A 24,920-nucleotide genomic window follows, 5' to 3' on the forward strand; every position below is an offset into this window, starting at 1 on the left:
CAGAGACACGCCCAGCTGGCATTCCTGTCCGTACGCTCACCAAAAAGACACAAGAGTGCTCTGGGCAGCCCGGCTGGAAAGCATGTACGTTCCCAACAGGAGGAGGGATAAACCGGAACACCACAGAGCGAGGAGAAAGAGGGGCAACTGCCTGAATAACGCGGATGGTCTCCAACTAACTGCTGAACGAAATAAGCAACGAACAAAAAAGCACACACTGAGTGATACCACTGACATAAAGCTCAAAGGCAGGCAGAGCCAATCCACGGTTAGCGGTCACCCTCGGAGGGTGAACTGTCGTCGGAAAGGGCTGTTTTCTTACTCTGCATGTTGGCTGCGTGGGTGTGCCTGACTTGTGACAAACCAAAGAGCTGTTTACTTCCCGGCATGTTTATACGTTCACATCTTTGCATGGCAGTAAAAAGTTTAAAAGATACAAAAAATCACAGTGTAGAAGTTTACACTGGAATTTTATTGGCGTATTGCCCTCATTTGCCAAGAAAGGACTTAAGAAAGTCCACATGAACCTCACATGCCTCCCCAGGCTCAGCTGCCAACAGGCGACCTTGCTGTGTGGCGGCACAAAGCCCTGGGCCAGGCCGGGTGCCGGGGGAAGCGTGAGCTCCGGGAGGGCAGACACTGAGGCTGGGACTGCAGTTTCCTCGGCATGTGGGCTACTGAAGAACTAACTGAGCTACCCAGGGATTAAGTGGTGCTTTCATTCAAAAACTGCTCCGTGCACCCTTACAGCCTGTCAGTCGGGACATGCGTGGCTCGGTGCACACTGGGGTCACGTTCACTGCAGGTCCCCGGGAGTGCTTCCACTCGTTGACAGGCCACCCGCAGGTTCCCGTCCCTGTGCTTCTCTGGGGGTTCACATCCGTGAACAAGAACGCAGGATGTACGGAGGACAGACGTGGGAGTCCTGGGGATCCACCCGTGGAAGTGTGGCCCGGGACTGTCTGACTCGGCGGGGCGAGGCTCATCCCGAGAGCCTTTTCTCAACACACAGTGAACGACAAACACATGGCCCCAAAATGCATGCAGTCCACGGTAATTGGAGTTCATTCGAGGTCTTTTCTTTTAAGGTCACGGAGAATGGGATTCGGGAAACACTTTTAACTGACCTGGAGTAAAGACTCCCGAGATTTACTACTTCGTCAAAATCTGTGATACGATAAAAACTGCGTAAAACTCGATAAAAGAATCTATTTAATCATTGTGACGTACTGTGACCTTTAAGTGTCCAAGATCTATTATATATGAAGTTAACGTTTTTTGGCCTCTTTGGGAGCCATATTACACACGTTCAAGATGCAAAGTTAAACTCCACTTCTGACTAAACAGAAACAAACAGAATTCACGCTCAACAACCCGTGTTAACTGGGCGCAAGAGAGCCAGAAGTCATAGTCCAGGCACAGTATGTATTTTGTGTGTGTGTGTGTGTAGGACATCATTATATTTAGTTCTACAAATTCACCTTGCAGAGTTTGGGGAACTACTTTTCCTAATGCAGCAGTCCTTCAGTGAACGCTGATGTGAGCTTTCATGCGCAAGGCCATGACTGGAGCGTTGTGCGGGCCCTACTGTGCGCAGGCCCCTGGCCTGCGGGTGCGGGCGGCACCGAGGCGAGTATGACGATCCCTGCCCTCAAGGAGCCTCAGTCTAGTAGGGCTGGGACATACTAGACTGTGAGCTCCTCGAGGGCAGGAAAGGTGTAGTCCTCCTGCCCCAGAGACCGGGCCCCAGGCTCAGCCCTCGTGGCGCCCACGGTGTTTGTGGAACGGGCTGAACGCGGGCGCAGCCGTCTGTGGCAGCACAGGGGGAGCACGACAAGAACAGAGTGCTCCGGAGACTCCGCGGGGGAGGCTCGTCAGCTGTGGAGCCGCTGTGCGAAAGAAGGCGAGAAAGATGGGCAGGATTCCACCAGGTGGAGAAGAGGGCATCCCAGGCCGAGGGGGTTAGTGAGGCCACCGTGTGAGAAAGGGGCAGGATGGAAGGAATCCTCAGTCTATTCTGGAAGCCTCCACCTCACATGGGACGGGGGGTGGGCGGTGGGGGTAACAGGAACCCACTGAGGGCCGTTCCAGTGAGGGAGCTGCTTGTCTGCAGTGATGATTCCTAAGATCCGCTAAGGAGCTCTGCCGGACAGACGGAGGGCGGTCTGGGGGAGGGGAGGGGTCTGAAGACACTGTGTCGAGTCTCCCCAGCTGCGCAGCTGGGGGACAGTGAGGGATCAGCGCTGACTCCAAGATGGAGACGAGGAAAGGTACCTTTGTAACCTACAGAAGGCGAGGGCCAGGGGCTTCCCGGGAGGCAAGGTGACTGGCTGGCTGTAGGATGAACGGGGGCCCAGCAGCCGTCTAAAAGGCGGCTTTGGGACTCGAGAGAAACGGTGGGACGGAAGCTGCAGACACAGAGGTGAGAGTTAAGACGGCCCAGGAAGCGCACTGAGAAAGGAGGGCGGCCCAGGACGGACATGTGCTTGGAACTCATAGCGTCGTGGAAGAGCAGCAGGGTGGCGAGACAGAGGAGGAGTCTGGGAGGCAGGGGGAAGGACCGGTGTCACAGGGGGGAGGAATTCTGAGGACAGAATCTGTCAAATTCGAGGAAAGATCAAGGAGGAACAAAAAAAAGTATGAGCGAAACATGAAACAAAGCACATTCAAAATCCAGCTCTAGCAGTGAGAGCACGAATCATTAGCTGTAGGACAGTCGAGAAACTGGAGACTTTTAGCCTGAAGAGAGGCGTCCGGAAACACTTGAAGGACTGTCACGTGGAAGGCAGAGCTGAGTTGTTCTGTGGGGCCCGACAGGATGGGCCCAGGCCCGCAGGGGAGCGTCACGGGGCCCCAGGAGGAGCCCCTCGCAGAGCCTGCTTCTCGCTGTACGGGACCTGCTGGCCCGTCTGGTCCCCTGGGCTGTGAACCCTGGGGGCGGCTTGTGCTGTGTTCACCGCCGAATCCCCAGAACCTCACTGACAACGAAGAAGGCGCTTAGCCAAGAATTCCCGACTGGACGAATGTCTTACGTCTCTGCCAGCAGCCTTACTAATTCCTCCCTGAAGCACGCTCCTCCCACGGAGACTTGCCTGGCGAGCGGACTCGCCTGAAGATGGGGTGGGGCTTCAGGCACTGGGGGGTAAGGATGGGCTGGAGGCACTACCAGGACCTCTTGGATCCTGACACTCGGTAATTTTTATGAAAAAAACCTAGAATACACCAAAATTTTAAAGTTCGCACACAAAATAGAGGAAGCGTGAAACCGGTGAAACAGCACACGTTCAACCACGGCGTTGGTTACACAATGAGGCTCCCCGTGGGTATGTATCACGTGACGATACCTTACTGCTTACAGTGCTAAGTTTCAGTCTAGACTTCAATTCGGCAACTGTTCACTGAGCACGTATCAGACCCCTGTGCCGGGGCTGCAGAAACGAGCACGACGCGGTGATGCCCGTCGAGAGCGCAGAGCCTGGCCGGGGACCAGACACGCAGATGCGGAATCCTCAGGCCAGGTGGCAGGGTCCGCTGTGGGCAGACACCCTGAGGGGCCCCGCAGGCCGCCAAGTCCCCGTGTGCTCCCTCCGGGGGCCCGGGAGCTACCGAAAGTCTGGGTCTGACCGCGCGTGGCACCAAGCACGAGCCGCCAGACGGCCGCGCAACAGGCAGGGGGGTGTTTTAACTCTAACAGAAGAAGTAGCGAAAAGGTTCCGGAGGGTGGCCATCTCTCTGGGGGCAGGGCTGATTAGGGAAGCCCCCCGAAGGGGTGACATCTGAGCAGGATTCTAGACACCGAACAGGTGGTCGTGTGTCGGGAGAGGAGGAGCACGCAGATGGCGGGCTGTGCCGGGAGAAGCGCAAGCGGTTAGGAGCGTGCCGGCGATGGGAGGAGGGCTGGGGACGGGACCGACAGGCAGCCGGGGACGACATTCCTGTGGGTCTTGTCGGCTGTGCTAAGTCCGTCAGAAGTTGGGGAGGAGAGATTCGGTCATAACTGGAAGCTTATTAAGATCTTAAGGCCTAATCTCCCGAGGAGTCTAGCAAGGTATAAATAAAAGCAAACCCATTAAGAAAGTCATCATGTTCGCCCGCGAATAAGTTAGCCTTAGACGTGCGGACGGAAGGACCTCGCGGCGCAAGGACTGCGAGGGGGGTGAAGCCGCGTGAGCCTGCCCCAGCCCCGGCCCTCGCTCCCCCACTCCTACCTGAGCTGAGCTTTGAGCTCAGTGAACCGGGGCCGCCTGCTGGGGTCATAGGCCCAGCATTTCGTCATAAGGCTGTAGAGGGTGGGAGGGCAATTTGGAGGCATTGGTAATCTCTCCCCGTTCTCGATTCGACCGATCACATCATTGTTCTTCACTCCTTGAAACGGCTTCACACCATGCATCAGTATCTCCCACATACACACACCTGTGAAGCGGGATGAAAACAGACCGTGAACTTCGCAGGAAGTGGGGGAGGCCCAGGAGTTGGGGGGCAGGGGAGGGAGGCTTCACCGCTGGCGCCAGGGGACCAGCTGTGGGACTGCGGCCCGAGCGGCCAGATAAGGCAGCGCTCCGTGAACTCTGCGGCGAACGAGCGCGGCACCATTAACTTCGTCTGATGTGAACAGCGAAAGAGTAAACGATGACCCGAACAGCCCACGGCTTTTCAAAGAGGTTTACTCCTCTAAACATCCCGTGTTAGAAAATGGCCCACCGGGGACAGTGATCCCTCATGGTTTCACGAACCAGTTCAAAACAAGCTGAATGAATCCTGCCTTCCCCCCGCTGCGGTCCGACCTGCCGGTGACCGCGGCAGCCGACCCGAGGCCTAGCGAAGAAAATGCTGAAATCGAAGCCTCGCGTCTTAGGACACCCGGACTCCTTTCGCGAGGCTGGCCGTGCGTGGCTAGGGTGCTCATCGGCACCGTCACCGGCTTACGCGTGCTCCGGACTCCCTGGGCCGGGGCGGCCCTGCCCACAGCCTCCTCACTCCCCTGCATCCTCGCGGACCACACGCGTTCTCGGGCTCCTCTGAACAACGCTTGAGCGCCCGTGTTTAAAGACGAACGGAGCCTAAGGCGGAGAATGACAACCACACGAAGCTCCGGTCGGGGAACCGAGAGGGCAGACTGGCCGCGACAGCGGGGGACTCCACACCCCCCCCAAACGCACCACACGCACGCGCCTTTCTGGTGTTAACTTCGCCACACTTAGGGCCCCTTCGGCTCTCTCCCCACGGACTCCCCCTGGGAAAGCCTCACGGGTCTCCGTCCTACCCGTGTGCGTGTAACGTGCTTGAAGGGAGGAGACGCACTTGGGGTGTCCACAGTACCTAACGTGGGGTGTGCCTCCGGGGAAGCAGGGCACGGCATCGTACCAGTGTGAATTACGTCTTGACGGGATCCAAATTCCAGGCATTTCAAAGTGAAGAGTGCGTGACCAAAAAACTGCCTTAGCTCTGCGTTTTTCACCAGAAATCATGACAACGTTATTGGTAACGACAACGCAGGTCGTCATTTCTTGAGACCTTAAAATGTTTCTGGTGCTTTGAAATTTACATGTTGTCCTGAATTGTTACACCTCACATTTCTTTAAATGCCGCATCCTATCAAATAAGATGTGGCACATCAATCTAAGATGCCACTGGCTAGAATATACACCACTATTTTATGCGACCAAAAAAGGGGGGGATGTGACACAATCCTCTAAGAAAACCTCTAAGAATTCTTTCCGTCCTACCAAAGAGTGCTTTCAAACCCACGCAGACGAGGAGGCAACAGCAGCTGCCATACGAGTGCAGGCAGGGCACCACGTGCCACACCCCCCCAGTGACACCGACCGTGACACGCTGCTGACTTATGACACACCCCAGTTGCAGAGAAGTTAAAATGGGAAAACACAGGCACCGTGGACTCTGCAAACCGCAATTCCCTTCACAGCAACCTTCAACTTGCTGTCTGGGTCACACAGCTGATGAGCGGGGCTCTGGGACACAGAGCCGTGTCCGTCAGACCCCAGGGCCCTTTCTAAATTGTGCCACGCGATTTCCTACTCTGCTAAAAAGCTCCTTCCTTCACCTGTTATTACTTAGGACGCTGGATGAAACCAACAATCAGTACACGGAAGAAAAAATAGGAACACAGACTCGATGTACGTAAAGTTATTTCTAAATACAGGGAAAAAAGGTACATAACGTTACGAAGACATCTCCTCTGAAATAGTTTAAAATCTAGCAGAGCAAACACACACACAGACTGCTCACAAGATGAATGCTGAGCGTCGTGGCCAAGAGAGAAAGCGCAGGGAGCACGGAGACGGGCAGGTTCCATCTGTAGGACGCACCCGCCACAGGAGGCTTTGCAGAAGAGGGGACGCTTGAGGTGGCCCCGAGAGTCGGACAGAATCTCACCCAGAGGAGACGGGCTTAGGACGTACTCCAGGCAGACGGAGTTACGCCAGAAGAGTGGGGTGGGGAAGGAGTGTCGTGCATATCAAAAAGGGAGACTGGTCTCAAATGTGACGGAACAAGGGCCACCGTCGCGCCACTCAGGAGGGTCCGCGACGGCCCACAGAGCAGGAGGACGGCGCCCGACCTGGAGCAGGTGGCCAGGCACGGGGTAGGTGTCGGGGCAGAAGCCACAGAGGACCCAGGAGCAAACCGTGAGGCCGTGAGACAAGTCAGGAGGAGGTCAGACCCCAGGACGAGTGAAGCACGCGGTCACAGAACCAGAGGGACAGGTCAACCACGTACGGTCAGTCACACGGAAGGAACGGACGAGACGGCAGAGAGAGACGGGAGGGAAGGGAAAGATCTCCCCCAGGGAGGGATGCAGAGACGGCAGAGCGAGACAGAAGGGGGAGGAGGCGAGAGCGAGAGCGGGGCCTCCCAGAAGTCACACACAACGCCGGCGCTCGGTTGGCGCCCCGTGCCCGGCGAAGGAGCGGTCAGACAAGGGAAGGCACGTCAGCCCACGCCGTGAAAAGAGGTGACGCCACGTGCGTTGTGAGCATACACGAAGCACAGCGTAACAACACGAAACTTCGCGATACTCACCAAACATCCACACGTCACTGGCTGAGGTAAAACGTCGAAAGTTGATGGACTCTGGAGCCATCCATTTAATAGGCAACTTTCCTTTGGAAGCTAGAAGATCAATTTTAGAAAGTGAATCTTCCTTGTTATCCGCTCAAGGATCTAACAGCTACAGCTAGCAGAGACTTTTACTTCCAAGATAAAAAGCTTTAAGCATCTGACCCCTCGGACTCTGCTTATCTGGGAGAGCTACTTTCTGTTTCCTGCCTTTCTGTCAGGTCATTGGGAGTAGCTGCTGAGGCCGCGGGAGGGAGATAAAACACTGAGGTCCTTCCCTCCGCAGAGAGGCGGGGAACGAGGGAGAGGGAGCCCCGCGCCCAGTCACGCGGAGCCGGGCGGTTTCCCCGACAGCTCCTCGTCCACAGGCTGCAGCCTCTGCTAAGGACACGTGGTCGGCTCTCGTTCCCAGTAGGGAACCGGTGTTTCTAAGGAAACACGTACGTACACATACGACGTCTCACATCAATTCCAACCTGAGCCCCGAAAACAACTTGTCCTGCTAGGCTCTCTTTTCTTCAGAAAACGAGGTTCAGACACGTTACGTGACTCGCCGGAGGCCGCCCCACCGCCAGGTGCCAGAGCTGGGGTTCAAGGCCAGGCCCTGGCCCAGAGCCAGAGGGGCTCGGGCCGTCCGGCACCGCCCCCACCCGTCCCCACGCCCCAGCGGAGACAGGCTCCAGATGCCCGCTGCTCCTACGAAAGCACCACAGGACTGCGAGTTACAGACGTCAGCGACTGGCTGAATGCGCCAACTCGGGTTACGCAGGGAGGACTGGCGACGACGCTGTCACCAGTACGTGAAGAGCAGGACGGACGATGGAACGAGAAAGTACAGTCCTCAGGACAGCCTGAAGCATCGTGCTTTCGAGGCCACACAAACCTTCCTTCTGTGCCACAAAGGAAAGGACTCAGCGCCCCACTGAACGTTCCTTCGGCCGTGCGGTTACCACGTGGGCAGCCCTGGGTCCCCCTTCTCGAGGAGTTCTAACCCTAAGAGGTGGAAGCAGAGTCTACTCGTACACGGTGGGGGGCACAGCACAGACGCCGGGTCAAAGCCACGTGCTCCGGAAGCAGAGGTGGCCGAGGAGCGAGCGGTGGGTCAGGACGGCACCGGCAGGGCGTGGAGCTGGCGGGGGCGGGGCAGGAGCCCTGGGCCACAGGGTCCGGACCTCCTTCTGCCAGCGCCCAGTGCCCCTCAGCACTCTCAGGAGACGGCTCTGTGCTTCGTGGTGCTTCATGGATTTATTCCCACTCGAAGCACCTTCACGGCCACGGAGGTCAAATCCTCTGTGCGGCGCCTTCCAAACCAGCGACTCGGCACCTGTGTTCCAAACGAAGGGCCGCTGACCCCTAGGAGTGCTCTCCTGGAACCCGACGGACTGTGCACGTAGGGACCTGAGCCGGCAGCAAGCACACGCACCTGTCAGCTGCTCACTACAGATGCCACCCACGTGCTGCGGGGCCTCGGCCACCACCCTGCTCGGGGCTCAGCCCTCACTGGGAGTCCCGTGCTTGGGCTCGTCAGGGCTCGGGCAGGGTACGAGAGGTACTTTAAAACAGCAGAAAACCGACTTGGCCATTTTTAAGTTAAATGACTAACTAAAATGAATAAACAGCTGAAGAATTTTCTTTTCACATAACCCAGAGCCACTACTGAAACCCTTCCAGGCTGCAGCACACAGCGGGCACACGGAAAGGGAAGAGCCATGAGCCATGGTGTAAAATGAAGGAAACTCATTTTGTATGTAAACACCTGGGCTCATTTTGCCACAACATAAAAATTTAAGTAGTAGATAAAGAAACTAGCCTTTCTAAAACAGTAGTAATCCTTAGAATATATACTAGGAGCATAGTACGGATTTATAATTGAAACCTTAGCTCAAGTACTAGGAACATGAAAATTTATTACTAAAAAGACTTGTTCAATAATGCGAGGAACCAAGTCAATCTGATTCCAAAATTGACAAAACTAAAGGGAAAAGCACACGAGCTAAATCTCCGCCCTAAAACAAACGCATTGATGCCTACGGCGCGAACAGACTGGAGATCTCTCCGTCTGACTGCTCTCGGCGAGCCAGCGGGCCCAGCCCCCCTTGCTGTGCGGGTCGGACTGGGTTCACCAGCTGGAGGACATCGGAGGGGATTCCGAGTTTTGGCTACTGGAACTAAAGTTGCAACGAACATCTCAACTCAGGTTTTGTGTGAATGTCAGTTTTCGTTTCTCTGAGAGAAGTACCCAGCATTGTAACTGCTGGATTGTATGATAGGTGCATAGTTAACTTTTTAAGACTCTGCAAAACTCTTCCAGGGTTTAAAATGTACCATTTTACATTCTCACAAGCAAGTTGTGAGCAATTTAGTTTCTCTGCATCTTTGCCAGCATTTGGTGTTATCACTATTTTTAGACTGTAGCCATTCCGACAGGTGTGCAAAGATACCTCCTTACAGTCTGAACCCGCATCTCCCCAGGGCTAGGGATCCCGAAGGCCTCTGCACAGGCTTCGCTGCCCTCCTCGTATCCTCTCCAGTGCGGCTTCCGTCCCCACCTGCTGTCGGTGTCGTAGTCTGTATTTGTTTTCCCTGCTGAATTCTCAGGGCTCACCCCACACTGGGGACACTGGCCCTTTGCTGAATGGCCCGTGGTTGCAGGAGGGCACTGTGGTTGGCCAGTACCCTCTCCCGGTCTGCACCTTGCCTTTTCACCCTCTTCGCAGGGTCTTTTGCAGAACAAAAAGTTCTCATTTGGATGAGGTCCCTTCTGTCAGGTGTTTCCCTTTATGGACCCTGTTTTTGGTGTCAAGCCTAAGGACCCTTTGTCCAGCCCTCGATCCCAAAGATTTACTCCTACGTTTTTCAAAAAAGCTCTCCAGCTTTATGTTTTGGAATGAAGTCCCTGACCCACTGTGAGTTAATGGGCAGTAAGGCAAGGCTGATGTGAGGTGTCGTCCGTGGAAGTCCGGCTGCTGCAGGAGGCGTGGAGAAGGCTGTGAACTGGTGTCACACCCCTGTCACACTTCAGCCGAGCGGATGAGGGCACACCTTCTGAAGACGTAAGAATCATTAAGGATTCTGAGCCTACCGCCTCTTGCTTGCTTGGATTCCTTACCTTTGTAGTAAGTACTGTCTTCCATATACCGGGATAATCCAAAGTCTCCTAATTTTACGCAATCATTTGAGGACACCAGAACATTCCGAGCAGCAATGTCCCTGAAGAGGAAGAATTCCGGGTAATGGATTTTAATATAAGGAAAACAAACCTACAAACTCCTCTATATTATATAAAGACATACCGGCAGGTACTCTGAAAGACAGTTTATAGACAATGCAAACAGGAGATTTGTTACACACTGAAAAATAGACAATTTTACAATTTTACTTCAAAGACGATCCTTTAGGCAGCTGTTTACTCATTAACACAATGACTAGTATTTTGAACGGCTGCGGAGTACACTCTCCCGTAACGAAACCGCTTACCACTTTTTGAACACTGACAGACAGTGACGCACGAGTGGGGTCTCAACCCTGCTGCTACTAAGAGACCTCGTTCCATAAAATAAAAGTTGTCATCTAAACGCCTGTGAACGATTTTGCTGATGCCATCTGTTTCAGTGCTGGGTAACAAAGTCCCAGGAAACAAACTGAGGGCTTTCTCTTGCATTCAAAGAAGGGACCCAGATGAGAAGCAGAAATTCCACCGAACGCCAGCAGATGTCACTCGTGACCCTTCGGGGGGTCCCAGGAAGCCCCAGGACAGTGACTGTTTTAGGTCCGCATGCTTACTGCTCTAGGGCACGTACAAGCTCTCAACAGTATTTGCTTCCCGAAGGCAAGCAAAGGTTTCAGGCTTCACGTGAGGAAAGCCCTCCGGATGTGACTACGGCTCCTCCCTCGGCCAGGACAAGGGCAGCGCGACGTTCCGATACTGCCCGCCTACGGGAGGCCGGTGGCACGCGGGATCGCAGGGCACACCGAGTACCTCTTCCTCCTCCCCCCCTGCGGAGGTCTCTCCGCTCCCACCTCCCACCCCTGCCCCCGCCGCAGGGCAGCTCACCAGCTTTAGCCTGGATCTTACCTGTGCACGAATCTTTTGCTCTCCAGATACGCCAGAGCTGTACTAAGCTGATAGGCATACAGGATCAAAGACGCGAGATCCAAACTGTACTTCCTCACTTGCAGAAACGACCTCAGCTTTGGGAACAGTGACCGAGATGAAAAAGAATTAGTGACCGAGAACAGAAATCAAGAGCTGAAGAGCTATGTTCAACAACGGTGCCCAATCGCACACACGCTTGTAGAAGAATGGCTTCAATTCTTCCAAAATAAGGTGTAACGAATGAGCCATATGGCTCAGAAATTATGGTTAATCATTCTTTATTTGGAATCCTATTTAAGATTGGAATCTTTGGGGTGCCTGGGTGGCTCAGTCGGTTAAGCATCTGATTCTTAATTTCAGCTCAGGTCATGATCTCATGGTTTGTGGGATCCAGCCCTATGTCTAGCTCCTTGCTGATGGCATGGAGCTTCTTGGGATTCTCCCTCTCTCTCTCTGTCTCCCTCTCTCTCTCCACCCCTCCCCTGCTTGCTCACTCTCTCTCTCAAAAAAAAAAAAAAAAAAAAAAAAACTTAAAAAAACACTGAAATCTTCATGATTGTAGACAATTTTTTTTAATGTTTATTTTTGAGAGAGAGAAAGAGATAGCACAAGCAGGGGAGGGGCAGAGAGAGAGGGGAACAGAGGATCTGAAGCAGGCTCCGTGCTAACAGCAGAGAACCCAATGTGGGGCTTGAACTCACAAACCATGAGATCATGACCTGAGCCAGAGTTGGTCACTTAACCAACTGAGCCACACAGGCACTCTCTCTTTTTTTTTTTAAACGTTTATTTGTTTTTGAGAGAGAGAGAAAGAGGGAGTGTGCATACGAGTAGGGGAGGGGCAGAGACAGAGAGACAGAGAGAGAGAGACAGGGTCCAAGGCAGGCTCTGCACGGACAGCAGAAAGCCCGACGCAGGGCTTGAACTCACAAACCGTGAGATCATGACGGGGGCCAAAGCCGGATGCTTAACCGACTGAGCCACCCAGACACCCCACAAATTTCCGGAAAAAAATACAGAAAGATTCTACAAGGAAATGAATAAAATGGCAGTATGAAATACTGCTAGATAATAATAGTTGGAGGACACACAGAACTAGATACCGAGCGAGCCTGGCACGTAGCCTGGCCGACACACCCGCGGCCCCACACCTTGCTGTGTCCCAGGCCAGACCTGAGGATAAGGTGATGAGGAGGAAGGGGAAGCCAGGTGCAGGTCTCCTACCCACCCTCCAGGAAGTTCTGGCTGCAGAGGGTGCTGGGCAGTCATGCCACTGGTCCTTATTACTACTGTCATAATCAATTCAGCTAAAGGCCACCATGGCAAAGGAAGGCAGATGAATTTAACTCTAACTCTACAAAATCAATACATAAAGGAGAAAGATTTAGTGACAGTTTAAGCCAGAAAAATTACCCAATTCTCCAAAAGCAAAACCAGAAAGACATTGTGAACAAAATACGTATGTCAGAACTGTTTCCTTTGGAAAGGTAGGGCAGAGGACGAAGAGATCCTGTAGAGGCCTTAGTTATTTCATCCAGCAAACTAGGTTATCAAGTACAGAGGGGAGCCACCAGGCAGGCCCTTCCGGGGGAGGGAGGCTGACGCGGTCATGAAGAGGAGGAAGAATCCAGACTGCTCTCTGACACCTGGGCCCCGGAACCCCTAATTGCCATGAAAAGCAAAACTGCGTTCGGTGTTCTTTCAAAGACAAGGAGCGCGTACAGTGCTTCGGAAGGTGGAAGTACCGACTGTTAGCACCAGAAGGTCAAGGGTTGGCATCTGGAAAACGGGGCTGTGTTCATCCCCACGCAGGCAGGCTACAGAGCGGCCTGGAGGTGGGAACAAGTCTGATTCAGCAGCCTGGGGCTGGCCTCTGACACACTTCCAGGGGATGGTGACACACTAAGTGGAGAGTTTCTGTGTTTGGGAGAAAGTCAAATAAGGAGATCTGTCTATGTGTGTTCCTCCCATTTTCAACAGAAACTGTGACTAACCGCAGTCGGTCGGTCGGAGAGACACCGTGAAATGAGTTCTCAGAGGAACAAGGAACTGCAGGTTCACCTACATGCAGCGCTAAGGCAGCACAACTGCACGAAGACTGGCTCTTCCATCCTCAAAGCCCGGGGCTGGCACGAGGCAGCAGCACCAGGGAGGAAGGAGGGACCGCCCGGTCCCCACTGCTGCCAGTGCTGAGTTAGGGCATCCCCTGGGGGTTCACCGATGAAGATGTTCTGTTCCCCGAACCCAAAGGACGACGGCATCCGTAACGTACTCCCCTTTTATAAACAAAGGACACCAAACAGCCAGCGCAGGCTGGGCGAGTCCCAATCACGGGGCTGCTATTTAATCACAGTGACGGCAGGCCGGCAGACGGGCCGGGTCTGAGGGCCAGGTTACCTCTCCAAGCGTGCACAACTCCATGATTATCCAGACGGGGTTCTCCGTGATGACACCGACCAGCTTCACGATGTGGGGGTGGTCAAACTGGCGCATCGTTACTAGGGAGAGACAGGTGTCCAAGGTCACTCTTCTGGTAGAGCGTTAGGTAAGGGGGCTGCTGTGCCCTGTGTGTTCTTGGCCTAGGTGCTCTGCAGAAACAAGCGAGCTGAGACGGGCTTTGTCTTGTACTTAAGACACAGGAACAGGATTAAAGACAGACTTAGACTTTTTTCTGATAAAGTTACAGTATGATTTTGAGGAGTTATAATGTATTGATGAAGTCAGTATGATTTACTCTGTGACTTATTAATCTATTGGACTGTCAGGTGGTAAATATTTACTGAAATGGAAGGTAGAAGGCCTTCAATCGATGTACATGTAATGAAGGACACAGGGAGTCATTCACGTGACCAATGTCTACTGAGCGCCTTTCACAGCGGGGCGCTGTGTCTAAGCAGTGAGCAGAGCAGACATGGCCCGAGTCCCCATGGAGCTTAGAGCCTAGAGAAACGGAATAATAATTTTCAGGCAATGTTTACCTAGTTACAAATACTGAGGAAGGTGAGAGTGTGGTCCTGTGACACAGCCTCCTGAGGGGAAACTATTTTCATCACGCGGTCAGATGAGACGGGACAAGCCATGGGAGGGTAGGAAGGGCATCCCAGCCCGAAGGCAGCTGGGAAGAGCCAGACACGTGCAGACGGACAGGACAAGCTACTAGCTCTCCATGAGTCTGTACTCTGCAGAGAACACCCACCCACGCGAGACCCTCCCAGCAATTTCATCCCTGGACATGTGAACAGAGAGCTGAGGGGTGGGCACTGTAGCAGGAGCAGGGCCCTGGCGATGGTCCCGGCTCTTTGCCCAGTCTGTGAGCTCCCTCAGGGTGGGGACTGCGTCTGTCCTGCTCACCCCCAACTCTAGGGTCTGGTGGCACCTGGGCTGGACTCATTTCTACACCTGCCCAATTCCAGGGCCAGGATGCTGAACGGTGCAGGTACCAAAGGACACAGGGACGGTAAATCTGTCGACCTTTACACCCAAACATCAGGGCTTACCTGGACGATGTGGGCACAGGCGCCTCTACAGATACAGGTAGTAATTTGCAAGGCAAGACAGTAAATGCAGCTGTCACACAGAAGTCAGAATATTCTTTTTCTTACTTCTTAGAGATGGCTTGTATTTTACATAGACAAAACGTCAAATGGAGCTCCACAGAAATTTCTAGAAACTTACAGGCTTCTTGAAGGAATTTCTCTCGCACGCTGTCCGAAGTACAGTTTTTACATGTTTTAATTGCGACCGCCAAAGCCGGATTCTCCTGCGTCAGGGAAATTTCAGAATCACACACATGCAAAAAGAGGTTCTCTACATGAATCAACGGGCACGTTCACGAAGAGCTGTTTGTTCTGCAACTATGTGGACTGTGGACCAGGTAGGATCAGAACTGAAAACCTCAGGAGAAGAACACTTCAAATACTCAGCAAGACCCCAGAAGAAACGGACACGGTGTTAAAATGCTGGAGGTCATTCATTCGTTCGTCGTCCCACGAACACTTTCTGCTGCGTGCCAGGCAGCCTTCCGGGCGCTCAGGACGCACCCTGGGCTAAAGGCAGCAGCGTTCCCTGCTCTACTCAGGCTTCCGTTCCGGCAAAGAGCAGACAACGAACACAAGGAGCGAGCTCATCACAGAGCATGTTCGCGCGGAACAGTGGTGTGGACCAGGAAGGAGCGTGTCAGGATGTGCGAGGCAGAGACAAGGGCGAAAAAATGGAAGGAGGGAGGGAGGGACTGGCAGGCGGGCACAGCCAGGGTCACAGTGCTGCGGCTGGAGCAGTGGTGGGGGCAGGGCCGAGGCGGTGCGCTGGGACAGGCAGCCCGAGCGGGGCCCTATGGACCAAAAGAAAGGCGCCCCGGGGAGAGCAGTGCCATGGCTGACCTCCGGCTGAGAAGGAGCACCTGCTCCGGGAGCTGACGGGGGTGGGGGGGGGGGGGAGGCGCAGCGGTGGGGTGGCGGCTGGGGCAAGTGTGGGCAGTGCAGGTGACGCAGGGTGAGGTGCGATGCTGGTAAGGAGACTTCAGGTGTTTGGTGAGAGAGAGGGAAGCAGCAGTTCGAGCAGGACCAGGACGTGAGGGGCGTGAGATGGCGGGGAGATAGCGTGGCACCCAGGGCAGCGGCAGGAGGATCCGGCGGAGTTCAGGGTCGGATCCGCAGGAGATCCTCGCGGGCTGGGGCACGAGCACAGCACCCGGCCGCCCAGCCGTGTGGGAGGTCAGGGAGAGGGGGAGACACAAGGCAGACTCAGAGGGGGACCACCAAGGTGGAGACAAACCAAGAAGGCGTGTCGATCTGCCTCCCGAAGAAGCTGATATTTTCTCGAACGAATTCAAAAGACAGAGCTTGAACAAGACAAATGAGGCCATCCCAAGCCTCAATGGAATACCATGGATGGTTTTCATTTACTTCATTATACTTTATTTTTAGAGAGAGAGAAAGCAAGAGAGAGAGAGAGAGAGAGAGAGAGAGAGAGAGAGAAGGAGGGAGGGAGAGGGAGAGAGAATCCCAAGCAGGCTCCACGCTCAGTGCAAAGCCTGACTCAGGGCTCGATCCTGCTGGACTGTGAGATCGTGACCTGGGCTGAAATCAAGAGTCAGACGCTCAACCGACTGAGCCACCCAGGTGCCCCCGTGGATGGTTTTAAGTAGCAACTTAAGGGCTTATCCTATCCTGGGCTTTCCACTGTCCTTGGTAGAACCACGTACTGTTCATACTGGATATTTTCCCAAGGTACCTCACATTCTGTCAAGTAGGCAGAAAAGGTGAGGACAGGAGGGGAGAAAGCAGCAGGGACAGCCCGGTGAACGGACGAAGGTTTAAGAAGCACTGCCTCAGGTCTCTGCCAGGGCTGCCGTGCCCCAACTCCTACCCTGCCTCGGGGTCCCGTCCTCGCCAGAGGATCTGGAGAGGGGACGAGGTCACACAGCCGAGAGACGGCAGCTCCGGAGTGAAGAGAGGAGGCCTCAGGGGGCTGCTGTCTTGGACCCCTCCTTTCGTCCCCGGGGGTGGCCAGACGCAGGCGCCCTCGCACAGGAGCGAGGAGCACTTAGCCATGAGATCCCAGACGGGGGCTGCATAGTCTCGCAGTCTTCAGTTTTCTCGACAGGCTTTGGGCATTTCTGTCCTTTTTGTACATCATCTCACTGAGCCTCCAGGTGATCTGTGAGGTAGCCTGACGAGGTACACAAGGGTCCGGGCCACCCCTTTTACAGACGACCGGGTCGGCAGAGGCTGACAGGTTTTGCGGTTTGCCCGCGATCACCCTGCTGGAAGTGGCCTGCCCCTTCTGCAACAGGGCTTTATCTCAGGAGTGACGGGGGCAGCGTGTGCATGTGACAGGCGACAGGGAGCGGCAGCGGCTTTGTCACAGACTTAGCTCTGAAATGGTGGCCACACTAGATTCTGAGTGCTGACGACACTTCAATCTGCCAAGCTACGGGAGCGTGAGTCGCTGTCCCCGTAGACGCCAGCCTCAGGCAGGAAAGACTGGCACAGGGGGAGAGTGGAAGGCAGGACACCGCTTCCTGTCTTGTCAGTGTTGGGAAATCCCAGGGCGCAATCCACGGCCAGCCCGACGAGAAGCAGCCTCACTGAGCCCCAAGTCCCACCTCCATGCCGACCTCCTAATTCCTCTCTGTAGCCCTCACTTTGCCTTTCAGCTCAGACCCACATATCCAACCCACCTGTGCCCTGTCTTGACGAGGATGCCGTGAAGTTATTTTAAACTTGAACTGAGCAAAACAAACCTCCTGATATCCCACTGTGGTGGTTAACTGCATGTGTCCACTGGCCTGGGCCACGGGGTGCCCAGAGATTATTTGGTCAGACATTATTCAGAGTGTTTCTGAATGGATTTAACATGTAAATTGATAGACTGAGTGAAGCAGGTTGCCCTCCCTAATGTGGTGGGCCTCGTCTGATCAGCTGAAGGCCTGAACAGAACACAAAGCTGGTCTCCTGAAGAGGAAATTCCTCCTGCTGAATTGCTTTGTGCTGGGACATTATTCTTCCTTGACCCTCTGGACTACAACCACACTGGCTATGTTGGGTCTCGGGCCTTCAGATACAGCCTGGCAGTAAGAAGCCATCAGCTCTCCTGGGTCTCCAGCAGGCCACCTGAAGATCTGAGGGGACGTCAGTCAGCTTCCATAATCACGTGAGCCAATCCCTAACAGATCTCGTTTGAAAGCACCCACACCCGCCTGCTTCTGTCTCCCCGGGGAACCCTTACTAATGCGCCCACTATCCAACGTGCTTCCCTCTTCGCCTTCTCCGCCTCACTCAACAAGCAGAATTCATACCGATGCTCAAGTAGCCACTTTGGATTCCTCAGTTTCCCTCATCTTCCACAGGTCCAACAATCCGGAAGTGAGACACGCCCTCCCTGTCCACAGCGTGCGTCTGGAACTTTCCCTGCCAGTGCCTGTTATGGCTAGGCTCATGCACTCGCTCCCCAACTGCCTTCCTAACAGCAAGCCCAGAGACCTAACAGAGACTGTAATTCAACTGTAATTATTTCGGGTCAAGAAGCCTCACCTGCCTTTTATCTCAGTTGGGTAGAGCCAGTCTAAAAGTTAGCAGGCCTTTTGAGTAAATTTGGACCCAGGGCTCTCTGTACTGCTTTTTGCTTCAAAGAACAGAGGTAAGAGAATTAGGAAGATAATAACAGATATAGTATAAAAAAAAAAACAAAAACAACAAAAAAAAAACAACTAGAAGAAAAGTTAGCAGCTAAAAATACATAGTAAATGACAGAATTACGTGTAAGAGCAAGGTAGAGACTTTCAAAGCTGAAATGTAAAAAAAAAAATGGAATCTCTGATTTGTTTAGTGACGCGGTGGCAATTGTCTGCTGCTCCTGTGACCCAAAGAAAACAAAACAAGAAAACCCTTTCAGCTCTAGAAAACCTGACAGGTATGGAACTACTGGGAAAACACCATTTGCAGCTTCCAAAGCAGGGGTAACATAAAACGTCAATCGTCTGTGTTACCACAGATCTTCCCTGACCTGAGATGCAGTTACGTCCCAACACACCCGTCGTAAGTTGAACATACCCTGAGTCAAAATGCGCGTAAATACCTAACCTACCAAATATCACAGCTGGGCCACACCCGCCTCATGAGTGCTCACAAACACTCACAATGGCCTATAGTTGGGCAAAACCAGTGGACACAGAGCATTATTTTATTTGCTTTTTGAGAGAGAGAGAAAACGCGAGGGCACGCACACGGCGGGGAGGGGCAGAGGGATAGAGGCAGCAAATCCCAAGCAAGGCTCCACGTCCAGCACGGAGCTCGATCCCACCACCCTGGCATCATGACCCGAGCCAAAATCAAGAGTTGGATGCTCAACTGCCTGAGCCACCCAGGCGCCCCCTACAAAGCGTGTTTTACACCGAAGTGTTGCTATCCCTGTAATTCACTAAATCCTCTACTGAGAGTGACAGGATCGCTGCGTGGCTGCGCAACGGCCGTCAGTGCGTCCGCTGTGGGCTGACTGGAAGCTGCGGCCACCACCCTGCAGGGGAAGAGGACGCACATATCCCCAGCCTGGGAAAAGATCTGAATTCAAGATTCTAAGTGTGATTTCTACTGCATGAAGATCGCTTTTGCAACATCGTAAGATCAAGAAAGAGTAAGTCGAACCACTGTAAGCTGGGGACGGTCTGTGATCCCTTATTTGTGTCATCCGTGTACACCCGTTCTTCCAGCTAAAAAAAGTTTCTTGAGTGAGTTCCTGCTGGTGTCTCACTACTGCTGATCTAACCGGCACACGTACCATAACCGGTGTCGGCAGGGCTGCAGAGGGACGGGCACTCTCACGCACCGCACCGCTGCCAGGAGCGGAGGGAAGGGGCGCGGCCTCTTCGGAGACAGCTCCGGGTCAAAGGGCGGAACAGATACCACGTGACCCGGCCATTCCACTCCCTGCCATCTACGCGAGAGAACTGAGAACTAACTACTCACACGCAGACCTGTGCAGTGACCGTCACAGAGGCGTCATTCCTAACAGCTAAGAAGCGGTCACAGCCCAAATTCCTGTCAGCTGGAGAACGGACAAACACAAACGGTCTACCCACACAATCGAATGTTGCCTGGCAAAAAAGGACACTAAGTACCGCTTCACGCTAGAGTGTGGATGACCCTTGGGAACATGCTAACTAAAAGAACCGATCACGGAAGGCCACATGTCGCACGAGTCCGTGTACGTGAAGCATCCAGAAGAGGCAAATCTAGAGGACAGGGAGCAGACGACTGGCTGCCAGGGGCTGGGGGAGGGCGGGACGGGAGTAACCGCTAGCGGGTGAGGCTTCTTTCTGGGGTAAAGAAGGTGCTGGAAAATGCACCGTGCTGTCGTTTGTACAACTCTATCAATATACTAAGAAACCACTGAACTGCATGTTTTTAGAAAGTACGTTTTATAGTATGTGATTTATACCTCAATAAAGCGATTATTAAAGTCATAATCTGTTCCATCCAATGGAACACTCCTTGTGGGATCTGTTCCTGATGAGAGAGGCTGAAAGATCAAAATGAACAAAAGACAGACCCAGCCCTCTAGGAGCTAAGGGTGCCATTTCTCTGCTCCCGAATACTCCGAGCAGGTTGACGTGTGTGACGGGCTCTGTGAAAGACCTCTGCAAAGGAGAGCCAGGGACTCGAGAAGACAAAGAAGAGGCGACAGTCAAAAGCAGCGCGTTTTTCTGGTCGCCAGGGAGGACTTACTGGACTCATGTAGACGCCTTGGTGGACGTCCCCAAACTGGCCTTCCCCGATGCACCGTCCAAGCTCGATCCTTTCTCTTTGAATCTCGTAGTCCCTGGCTGCAAAGCACGATCCGTACGTCAAAAATTAGGTAGGTGCGGTATTCCAAATGCAGACACTACACTCAACGCATTTCCTTATCATCCACGAGTACAACTCTCACTGGTGGCACATCACTCTATGAAAATGCTTTAAACAGAGTGGAATTCTCTTAAACGGTATCGTGAAAGGAGTTACACAAACTGTTAATGGCATTGGTTGAACCACAAAACGATGTGAGTTCTATTAAAGGCAGATTTTTTTCATGTTTTTAATTCGATTTAGTTTGTATCTGTCTGATCGTTTTCTAAATAGTTTTTCCAAGTAGTAAATTATATGCTTAAGAAATCAATGCTATTAGTTTAGGTATTAATATACGAAAGTCTAAAAAACACGGTTATTTAAAGCAATTATTTTACAAATAACTGAAGTCTGAAAATACGGAGACAACGGGAAAACCGTGTCATGAGTGACTCTGTTTTAAAAGTTTAAGAGTTTTCCACTTTCTTACGATCCTATCTATATTATTCATGGAGCTAAAGAGTTTAAAGAGGCCATTTCTAAAAACTAATTTCAAAATTAGATGACTTGGAATCAAGGTTGAACATATTGCATTACAAATGACGAGTGTTTTATATTTTTGAGAGCGTTTGCCTCAAATCAACATATTAATTTCTTGCGATTTATACCAAACTGACTGTTTAGCAGGCCGTTGAGGCACATGGAAATAAAATACCCACTAGCAACCTAGACCATGAATTCTAATCCAATTAACTGCTGCGGATTTTGATTTTCTCCGGCCAGGAAACCTGTCTGCACGATCCACGCTGCACGGACTCCATTAGTGAAGTCGCCAATGGAATAAAACAACAGCCAAATGTTTCAAAACTCTTCCTGGTTTATCAAATGAGAAGCCATACAGAAAATCCGACTCAAATTTGAGGTGGTTCTTTTCCTCTTTAAAATCACTTTAGCTGGTAGTTCCATTGGTTTAATAGCACGGATAAACCAATGACAAGTGGTTTAAGGATAACAGTTAACTGCGAACTGAAACGTCCCACACCACTCCGCAGGCTGCAATTGCAAGCAAATGCAGTTATTTTAAAGGAATCGTGTTACCTTCGTCTATTCCATAGCTTTCTGTATTGCAATTAAGGGAGAAAAAAATTGAAGACCTTGCTTAGAAATAACTGATAGCAATCAGGTTAACAACAACAAGCTCCGAGAGTACGTTTCAATATTTACTATGTGAAATATTTTAACCACAAACATCAGTAGGAAAAAGACCAGACATAGGCAAAACCTAAATCTCCTCAAATGAACTCGATGTGAGGGACACGACGCTTTCCAGTTTCCATCTCCCAATTCCTACACAGTAACGTCTTCATGGGGTTTGGATAAACGTCAGCCACATTGGACACGTACTACTCAACACCGAATAATAAACGTACAAGTGCAAATTTGGATTCTCTGTGGAAACGTACAAAATTTAAGTGTCAATTTAAACATTTTCTGTGGTGCCGGCGCACACAAGTCAGAATGCACACAAGTAAGCTTCCGCTCTTCCCTCTGTTTTGGACCACTCTCTAACACAAGGAACCCTTGTGAGGGATTTGGGGGGCACCCAGGACAATGTAGGCCTGACGCTGGTAATGCCTCTCGCATGCGTAGAGTTCATGGAAATGAGAGCATCTTTTACAATAGTTACACAACAGGGTAAATAAAGTGCCTGAAACATTTATTTTACAAATATGTGTGGCTCTATGGAAATCAGGACTTCCGATGCTGAATTTTTTAAATTAAAAAAAATTTTTTTTAAGTAAACTCTGTGCCACACGTGGGGCTCGAACCCGTGACTAACATCAAGAGTTGCATCTTCTACTGACTGAGCCAGTAAACTTTTTTTTTTTTTTATGTGAAGGAAATTTCAAGTGTGTCTCCAATTCAAGGTCTGGGACTCTATCTTCCAACACGAGACCTGGGGCTTCCGGATTCTCTTCAATCAAGAAGCAGCACAAAACAGAGAGAAGAAGCTGGTGTTTCTAGGCTGCAGGAAAGTCGTAACTGAAGCCCCTCTTCCCCACTCCCCCCGCCCCGCACAAGCTGTGCGGACTGGAAGCAACGGATGGAAGCTCTTTGTACCTGGTCAGTCAAGGGCAGCAAGCAACAGAGTTTCAAAGGGGAAATGCAATTAACTGAATATGCAAGTTGAAAAAACTGAATATAGAAACATGTATAGACATGTAACTTTAAATAATATAATAGTCCACAGAGAGGAGATTCTATAATCAATAAAGGCTGTATTATGATAGAGCCACGAGATGAGATTCCAAAAAGCCTGTAACTAAGCTGACTTACTATAGATATTTGAGCTTTAGGCTCCTGACCTCAGACTGGTCAAATACAAAACAGGTTTCTAAAGACTGAAAAGAATATTTCTGTTATGCACACTCAATGTGAGGTATTAAAGACAGTTCTAAAAGAAACCAATAAATATCTACAACTTTTGAACGGAAGATACCTAAAAGTTAAGTATCTGTCAGATCTGAACAAGAACAAAATCCAAAGCCTACTTACTTGAGGGCATGGTGTAGGTATCTTCTTCGTCTATAATCTCAGCATAGTCGTCGGTTTCTGCAGGGAAGGAAACAGACACGTTGGAAGATGTGAACTATCTGACCTCCCGGCCTTTAACATAATTTGAAAAGGCAAAACGATCTGCCTAAGTCCCCTGTTATGCCGACACATTCCTAAAACACGATTACTCAATTTTTGCTCACACATGAGTCATTTATGGAAATAAAAGTGACGTCATGGTGCAATCTGTTATAACACACAGACTTGTTTCTCAGGGAGCAAACAGAGCTCGCACAGAGAGCCCTTGCGAATGACAGAAAGATGCGGGGCAACTATGCGCACGATCTGAGGCCGCCCATCTGCACTGACTGCACAACTCTCTCTCATCTACAGCAAAGGCACGTTTGGGCCCCACTGCTGTCTCCCGGGATTTCTCCAAACAAGACGAGTATCTCAAAAACAGGGAACCTGACATCATTCATAATTAGACTCTACAGCATGAGCTCAATGCTCTCCTTTAGAAGGCAAAAGTGGCGGCCTGACGTTTGAGGACACGGGTCATGCATTTCATCTGTTCAGGGTGGAAGAAACGCAGGGATTTCTCTCTTGTCGCTTTTCACTCAGATATTTGAAGACTACGCATTAACGTCAAAAGGGTAAAAGATCTAAGAGAAAGAACGAAATGAGAAGAAAGAGCGTCTTAAAATGAGTTCTTTTCTGAGGCGATGTCAAGGCGTTCCCGTGCTTCCACTCACTCCTTTTGGTAATACGGTGACTTAGAAATCCGATGCCACGTCAATGGGGGGAAGCTCATTTGGAGAAAACCCTCACCTGAGTGACACGTACGCGGACTTAAGCCTTGTCTGTTTTCTCCTTCTGTCAAGAGGGAAACCTTTAGCCGCTCCAGGCAGAAGGACTGCCACTGCTGGGCCAGGAAAGGAGGGCTGTGCTTCCTCGCTGGTCGTCTTAAGGGAGCTCTTCCGGGAGAAGACCTGACCAGGCACCACCTCTGGCCCCAGAGAAACTACGAGCTGAAAGCTCTTTCCTTCATGCCATTACTACTTCACTCAGACACTACAATTACAGGAAAGAGAGAATATATATAGTCTACATTCTTTGGGACGTCAATTGTTCCACGTTGCCATGGTAATGACGGAGCCCAACGCTAAGAGTACCTGGAAGAATTCATTTCTTGGCTCAGCTGGCAGAACAAAGTCAACGGATCAGTTCTCCTTGAGCCATCTAGTAAATGTCAACCACTGCTAAGTCCTGTGTGAAAGGAAGGTGGGTGATCTGTATCACTCTTACGTGTCATAAGTAACACCACTTGCGGATTACTCTACCCCAACCTCACGTTCTCTAATTTCTCTGCCTCTCCCTCTTACCCTGTTCTCGGTGACTGGCATGTCCTCGGCCCACAGCTTTGCTTTTGTGTGAGCGGGCTTAATGAAGGACGCTGAAACGCTCTCTGGGCACAGAAGGGAGTGACTAGGGCACTTTAAGAAAAAGGACCGAGCGGAGGGGGACTCTGCACTAACAGCTAGGACAGCTGAGGCAACACGTCACACGCATGCCATTTGCGGAACCGACTTCTCCCTTTACTCCAAAATTTGCCCAGCTCGACTGTACGCCCTCCCCTCAGGAAGCTGAGGCAGAATTTCCACAAACAGGCGCTACCCGTACTCCTCTTCTCTACGAAGCACACGCCTTTAGAGGTGACCCTGGGGCAGCAGGATCCTGGCGGGGACAGCTGCCGGGCGCCCGGCCTCCACACGCCTTCCTCCGCCGCCCTGTCACCAGAGCGCTCCGGCGGTCCTTGCACTTGGCTCTGAGCTCCACGGGGGGACGTCATGCATCAATCACCACCA

The 24,920-nt window shown here is 51.9% G+C and overlaps 1 protein-coding gene across 16 annotated transcripts in view; it reads right to left on the minus strand.

The window, feature by feature from the left end:
• Nucleotides 1-24,920, minus strand: part of PTK2 (protein tyrosine kinase 2) — a 257,636-nt gene that overhangs the window by 47,710 nt on the left and 185,006 nt on the right. For 12 of the 16 annotated variants that reach the window (XM_042924271.1, XM_042924268.1, XM_042924270.1 and 9 more), the window contains 9 exons: nucleotides 23,053-23,109; nucleotides 21,595-21,615; nucleotides 20,398-20,495; nucleotides 14,849-14,933; nucleotides 13,571-13,671; nucleotides 11,153-11,268; nucleotides 10,187-10,287; nucleotides 7,042-7,131; nucleotides 4,209-4,413 (listed from right to left, as the gene is read on the minus strand). In XM_042924271.1, coding sequence (XP_042780205.1) covers nucleotides 4,209-4,413; nucleotides 7,042-7,131; nucleotides 10,187-10,287; nucleotides 11,153-11,268; nucleotides 13,571-13,671; nucleotides 14,849-14,933; nucleotides 20,398-20,495; nucleotides 21,595-21,615; nucleotides 23,053-23,109 — 874 coding nt within the window. Of the gene's footprint in view, nucleotides 1-4,208; nucleotides 4,414-7,041; nucleotides 7,132-10,186; nucleotides 10,288-11,152; nucleotides 11,269-13,570; nucleotides 13,672-14,848; nucleotides 14,934-20,397; nucleotides 20,496-21,594; nucleotides 21,616-23,052; nucleotides 23,110-23,883; nucleotides 24,067-24,920 lie in introns of those variants that run through there. The other 4 variants (XM_042924267.1, XM_042924265.1, XM_042924279.1 and 1 more) reach the window with 3 other exon arrangements.

This window comes from Panthera leo, chromosome F2, assembly GCF_018350215.1.
Source record: "Panthera leo isolate Ple1 chromosome F2, P.leo_Ple1_pat1.1, whole genome shotgun sequence".
Lineage (NCBI taxonomy): Eukaryota > Metazoa > Chordata > Mammalia > Carnivora > Felidae > Panthera > Panthera leo.